Source organism: Poecilia latipinna, unplaced genomic scaffold (genome assembly GCF_001443285.1).
Source record: "Poecilia latipinna isolate Pla-1442-1.1 unplaced genomic scaffold, P_latipinna-1.0 Scaffold462, whole genome shotgun sequence".
Classification (NCBI taxonomy): domain Eukaryota; kingdom Metazoa; phylum Chordata; class Actinopteri; order Cyprinodontiformes; family Poeciliidae; genus Poecilia; species Poecilia latipinna.
The window spans coordinates 591469-598630 of NW_015113078.1; the positions used below are offsets into that span (position 1 = coordinate 591469).

General features: G+C 37.7%; 1 protein-coding gene across 5 annotated transcripts in view; it reads right to left on the reverse strand.

Annotated features, from left to right (window-relative positions):
• amot (angiomotin) overlaps window positions 1–7162 on the reverse strand; it is an 84826-nt gene that overhangs the window by 48830 nt on the left and 28834 nt on the right. For all 5 annotated transcript variants that reach the window (XR_001425826.1, XM_015039144.1, XM_015039145.1 and 2 more), the window contains 3 exons: window positions 5741–5885; window positions 2742–2834; window positions 2198–2343 (listed from right to left, as the gene is read on the reverse strand). Coding sequence is in view for 4 of the 5 variants with exons in the window: in XM_015039144.1 (XP_014894630.1) it covers window positions 2198–2343; window positions 2742–2834; window positions 5741–5885 (384 nt within the window). In the remaining variant the exon portion in view is untranslated. The remainder of the gene's footprint in view (window positions 1–2197; window positions 2344–2741; window positions 2835–5740; window positions 5886–7162) is intronic.

Sequence of the window (7162 nt, forward strand, 5' to 3'; positions counted from 1 at the left end):
GAACCGGATTATAAGGCGCACTGTCGGCTTTTGAGGAAATTGAAGGTTTTTAGGTGCGCCTTATAGTGCGGAAAATACGGTAAGTAGAGTTCCATGTGCAGGAGAGCGATTGTTCAGTTAGTGGTCGTATGTTTGTTACCGCACTAGAAATAAATGTTCAGCTTCCGAAGGAACCTTTGACTGTCTCTTGCTTGCCGCACCAGAACGCTGTGAACCACTAAGGGAGTTAACCCTGAAGTCCCCAACCACTTCAGCCTAGGCGTGAGAAGGAGCTCTCCTGTGTTTTCCCCCACGAAGTTTGGAGGTTCATCAGGAAAGATTAACAATAGTATACAGACTTCATAATCTGCACTCTTTTGGTTGAATGCAGTATTTATTTCCACTTTGGCTTTATGTTGTTTAGTTTTTATTCAAGTACGTATTTTGTTAATGGAGACTGAGAATCCTTTTAGTTTTTGGTTGTTTTGTTTATTTAGTTTATCAGTTCCAGTGTTATGTGTTCTTTTGAAAATAAAGTGTATCTATATATGGCACGAAATCGCATGCATTATTAGTCATTTCTATTAAATGAGTGTCAAAAGGTCTTTAAACAATATTATCGTTTATTGCAATAATTTTTTAGACAATTAATCACTCAGCAAAATGTGTTATCGTGACAGGCTTACATATAATCACTGATGGCATACATACATAATTAAACGTCGTACGTAGCTGCAAATTTCAATTGCCCATAATTTTGGAACCGTAAAACATTTCACAGTTTCCTTCGTACCAGCAAGTACAAACACGATATCGATCATGTCTAGCTAGTTTTTGTCAACATCCACCACTTGGTGGCGCTGTAAAATTGCAAAATTTGCTACGCAAAAACCGCTGATCGGATTTCCGCCAAACTTTGTACATACCTCCACTCCACTGGCCTAACTTGTATTTTGAGTATGGTCATGATTGGTTGAAGTACGGTTGGGTTATTAACAAAAACTTGAAAAGTACTACATTTGACCTCCAAACTTTTAAAAAAAATCTAAAAAAAAATCACACGTTCATCCAAATGAGCTAAAATTTTCAGGATGCTTTCTCTGAATTGTTCTGAATATTTCATCTACTCTGTGTATATTTCATACTAGTGGAACACATCAGCCTCAGTCATCCTTCAAAGTTTAGTAAGAATCTGAGCTTCTTTGTTTGAATAACAGTAAATCAAACTTTCACTCTAAGTGCTCGTAATATTTAATGTTTTTGTTTCCATTCATATTTCAACAAATCAACATAAAAAATATATATTATAAAGGAGAATCAAGTTTTATTAGTTAGTGTAATTTTCAGATTTTAGCTCAAACTGGTACATTTTAGGGGCATTTTCAACATTTCTATATGCGAAAAGCAATTATAAGCAGGGGAGATATATAGGAGTGTAATCTGACCACATTGTGTAGTGATCCTAATTGGCCACATGATGGTGCCAAACCCACCTTATCTGGGCCAGCCACAGGCCCAGTCAACGTCCCAGTCAGGGTGCTTCATTTGTGTATTTTACGTTTGTCAACTTTTAATGGCTTACTCCAGATATACTTTATTGTGACTGACCAGGACACATTCACAATTTAGATTTTTTTATAATTTATCTTAAAATAATGCAGTCCTGTGCCCTCAATGCTAAATCAAATGTCAGCGAATCCCCTTTCTGTTTGACTATGAACATGAGTGCATTAAACAGTATAGTTCAGTGAGTAATGCAATGGACTCTGAATCAGGCTGCAGGTTTGATTCTGGGTTGAGCCATGTATTTCACTTCATTTCCTTGCAGGATCAATAAATTCATTTTGAATTTGTTTTCTCAGCCAACATGAGTAAGCACAGTGAAATAGCTCGCTGAGTAATGTGATGGACTCTGAGGCTGCAGGTTTAATTCCGGGTATGGAAAACATATTAATACGCATGTCAAGTGATGTCTACATAGATGGGGCGGTGCATGGGAAGGACCTGCTGGATTGGGTGAAGAACCCATTGTAACTGCTTGCAGTTCTAGTTTGATATTGTAATAGAACACTCGCATTTGCTATTGAGGGGTGAAGTAAATCCCAAAGATCTACATTTGCAGTTATCTGGTCCAATTAATAGAATGCCTCCTCTTCTTTATCTGTTGAGATAATTTAGTAATATATCAGGATACAAAGTTAATCTATATTTTTCTCACCTCCTCCTCCAGTTTAACCACTTTTGCCTGGGCATTGTTCAGCGCTTGGTCTCTGATCTCAATGTGTCTCCTTTGGTCATCTGCAGTTGAGCGAAGTGCATTCAGCTCCATCTCCAGCTTTTCCTTCTCCCGCAGAATTTCTTTATCTTAATGGACAATAGAATATAAACACATTTATGGTCGTTGAATATATAAAGCACCCCTTCTTTTTGTGTATTTTGAATGCATGTAGACTGAATTCTGCCGATTCATTGGCTTCATGGCTCTTGCCATTGTAGTCAGCTTAATTTATTTCCAACAAATCTAATGATCAATAAAAGCTGATTCAGCTACAACACCCCTAAAGAACTTTCTCTAGTAAAAGGAATATTGAAAGGCACTTCTAAAATCAAAAATACATTTATTTACAAGTTGGAGCGGTCATGGCCTTCAAATTTTAATACACAAAATCTCAGTTCAGAGTTGTTTCAAAAATGTTCTAAGCTAATACACAATTGGATTGCCGAGTCACATGTGTGTGCGTGCGTGTGTGCCTGTCACTCACTCTGAGCAACCAGCTGGGAGATGGTTTTCCGATTGTCTTCAGAGCTGTCACACTCTTTAGAGGCGAGCTGTTTATTAGCAGTCTCCATGCGCTCTTTAAAATATCATAAGACAAATGCATCATGACATGCATAAATAAATAATATTTTAAAAATAATTTAAAAATCTGTCATGTTAACACTTTAAGTTGTCACAAGTCTTATTAAAGAATGGGGATCCAATGGCTTGGATAAGATCATTTTTTGTTAACCTTTATGAGAGATAAAAACTGTGGCTACATTTCAGTCTGAAGACACATGGATCATCACCCTTTCAGTGAATTACAACAATGCTTTATTTCTTAAATATATATATTTATTTAAATGTACATGCCTTTGGAATGAAACACAGAAAATAATGTTATAACATAAACTTATGTCTGTTTATTTTATTGATATGTTAAAATAATATAATTTGATTTCTTGGTACCTATAAAGAGACGACTAACACTTGCATTATAGCTATGCTTTAAGCTAAATATAAAATCATATTATGAAAGGAGCATTCAAGGTTTTCATTCAGCCTATCTAAAGTAAACAAATTTTATGCACTAATACGGAGCATATAAAGCAAATGCAAGAGCTGATTGAGGAGTTCAGAAACATAATGATAGATATGTTAAAAGTAAAGGCTACAAGTTCATCTAAAAGTTGATTCATGTTCCTGTGACAGTAATTTTCAATATTTTTTAAAGGTATAAAGTTAATTCAACTGGAGTAAAGGTTCCCGAAGAGCAAATGCAACCCTAAATTGCAAAAGAAAACTATCCAAAACTATGTAAGATTTACTTCAACATCACCAGCGATGACGTCATATGAATGATTTTCCTGGAAGACTAAGTTATTTCTCTACCATTTGCAGCATGCACACAAACATAACTCACAAGCAGTTATTTCAGAAACTCCTGATCTTTTGTAATTTTCATACACAACCATTTATCAGGTTTACAATGAATTATTCAGAGAACAGAAAATATACAATGAGCTTGTAACTATGCAGAACACCCAATTCAGTTCCTCAAAGCTGAATAACAAAAGAACAGAAAACAGTTACCCTCTCTGACAAATCTCAATTTCAGCTGAAACATTTAAATGCTAGGGTGAAAATTTGAAGTAGAAAACATGGAAGCATGGATTGATGCTACCTTGCAACAACTGTTTAAGTTGCTCATGGTTCAATGGTGTGAGATATTTGCTTGATATAATTTTGAACTCGTATCTGGTGAGCAATGATTAAATAGAGTCTACCTGCTTTACCAGGGAATGACAACAAGTTACCTGTACCCCAATGTCCAATTATCAGGTCTCAATCCAACACAGCACTTTTGGGAAGGTATGTAACAGGAAATTTTAATTATGGATGTGCACTTGACATAATGACCTTATGTCTTTGAAGCACCCATAGTGATGTACGGTCATTATGGACCAAAACCTCAGGAATATATCATCGTTGTTTAAACTATGTCATGAAGAATTAAGACAGTTATAAAGAAAAAGAAGTGGGTCTAACTAGGTACCACCAAGGCATACCTCACTAAGTGGCCGGTGGGTATTCTGTAGACCAGTGGTTCCCAAACTTTTTCTCCCGGGCCCCCCAGTGTTTTCCCCCGGATGGCTTACAAATAGCTGTCTGGTTGAACGATGTGTGTGAGCGAAGGGGGTGAGGGGTGGATTCTTAGAGACTCCCTGTTATACTCTGCTCCGGCTCCAGATGAACAAGGGGGGGAATCAACTCTTTGGGGGGCAAAATGAATCGTAGCTGAACATAGACAACATCAGTAGCCTACAGGCTACTTGTTAACAAGCTTAAGGTGCTGTATTGATTTTAGCTAGTCATCTTTTAGCTAACTTTACCTGCATCCAACAGCTTTACTCAACTCAGTCGGTTAGTTTGGAGGGAAAAACTGAAAAGTTCTTTGCGTTTTGCTGGTTTGCTGCCGTGATTCTAACACAAACCTACGTAGCTCCACAGCAGCAGCAGGTCTCCTTCACAGGTGGAAACCCAGCGCGAGCGTCATAGCGCTCATGTTGCGTTTAAAGGCAGCTCGAAAAAACAGGTTACAACATGTTAACAACGGATTAAACAGTTTTAACTGCTGATAAAAGTGACAGAGGACACAAATATGGGAAGTGTGGAAGCCTCTACTGTATCAAATTGACATAGGAATAACAGAGAGTTGGCCATTTTAAGGTAAAAACCCAGCGCATACAGCGTTCATGTTTTGTTTTGTTTTTTTCATCCAGACGGCTTCCCGACCCCCCTGCAATGGCACAGCGCCCCCTCTAGGGGGCGCACCCCATAGTTTGGGAACCTCTGCTGTAGACAATGGCTGAGTAACTTCAAGGTAATGTTAGACCATTTCCTAGTTATTTAACAAGAGACATGATTGCTGTGATGTTGAAAAATTAGTTACTGATGTTAAGAGCAGCCACCCAGATTTTAGAGATTTTAGAGCTCATGGATGATGAGTGAAAAAAAGGGGGGAAGAATAGATTATTAGAAAACTTCAGTTAACTCAGTGTTTCTCAGTTCCGGTCCTCACGCCCCCCTGACCTTCTGCGACACACCTGGATTGAATCTGTGGGTGATTAACAGGCTTCTGCAGTACCTGATAGTCATGCAATCAGTTGAATCAGCTGTTCTAGAACAGAGGCACATCTAAAACCTGCAGAGCAATTCCAGCCTGAGGACTGGAATTGAGAAGCACTGAGTTAACTCAAGAAATTCCAAAGCTAACAAATGAACAATAAGCTCACATATAACATATCCATGTTTTGTTCAATAAATGTTCTTTATGTGAATATTTACGTCTCCATTTATGCTTCATATTGTCTGATAATTAGATCTACATTATTTTTGACAGAATTATGATATCATTTAAAATTCACATTGAACTACTGTCTAGCTTGCAAAAGCATCTTTACAACATAGTAAATAATTAATCCTTTTCTCAGTTCTCACCTCGCAGGTCTCTGTTGAAGTCATGCAGTCGGCGCACTTGTAGCTCCAACTTGCTCCTCATAGTTTTCTCCAATGCTTCTCTCTTAGAGGAAGACTTGGCAAGGTTTTCATAGGCCTCTGACACTAGCTGTATCTCTGTTTCCAACTACCCAAAAACAAAGCATACATTAAGTGACTGATTCATTGATGTATACCCACTTAGTACCAATTACTAGAGCTGGTCATGGCCAGACACAAGTTATTTTTTAACATAGTCCCCTTACCACCTCTAAGCTACTTTTGCAACTCATTAGTATGATGTAGTGATAAAAGATAGGTTGCACTAGAGGTGTCCAAGTCCAGTCCTCAAGAGCTACCATCCTGCAACTTTTAGATCTCTGCTCCAACATACGCATACCAGCAGTCATTAAGCTCTGCAGAGGCCTGGTAACAAGCGCTTCATTTAATTCAAGTGTGTTGGAGAAGGGATATACATAACTTGCCTTCAATACATTGGAGAAACTCCAATGACTACATTTCAACACTTAAACATTTTTCTAAAATGGATTTTCAATCAAAGCAGGAAATGATGCTAAAGGATGACCAACACCGGAGCTGAAAGGTTTGCTTCGAGAAAGAAGGGTACCGCTCTTCTCAAACGGAGTGGTATAAAGAAAAGACAGATTTTGTGGATGTCCTGCTAGAAACAGCCATTACTGCTTTCCTTGTCATCTTTTCTCAATTTGTGTCAAGGATAGACTTGGTTTTGGATGAACTGATAGTTTTGTGCAGAATGACTGGCGCACAGACTTCATTTATAAGTAAAGGTAAGACGGCAATAACATTTTTTGTTTAGTTTATTAATGAAATGTTCATTTTGTGAGGTACAGTTTGTATGTGTAAAGAATGCAGAAAAGAAACATAACCCACAAACTGCTGTGTTAGATTAACTAATATCAGCAGTACTTATAATCTACCACAGCAATCACTTATTAATAATCGCAAAATAAACATTAAACCTAAAACCATACCACTGCAACAGACTGAATGTATTGTTCCTTGTGTGGGAAACATTTGAGTGTTTTTTGGTGTTGAATCCTGAAACATAAAGGATGGCAACGAGTCTGTGTGTAGCTTGGGAGATACAGAGAGCGAGAAAGAAGTGGTTTTGAGTTGTACTTTGGTTTTTCCCTTTGCTTTGCAGCATAGCACTAAATTAATAATACCTAAATTTCCAAGTTTCGTTGAGTTAAGGGAATTATTCTACTGCAGCAGCGCGGCTATGGATGGCATGTAAAGGTATTGTGTTTTTGCTGAAATTTCCATGTGTAAACAATAACATACTGGGGGCTGTATTTGTAAATCTGATTATGATTAAGTCATTGCCTCACCAGCTATGAACCTCACCGCATGTCACTGCTACATATATATAAAAAAAAAAAA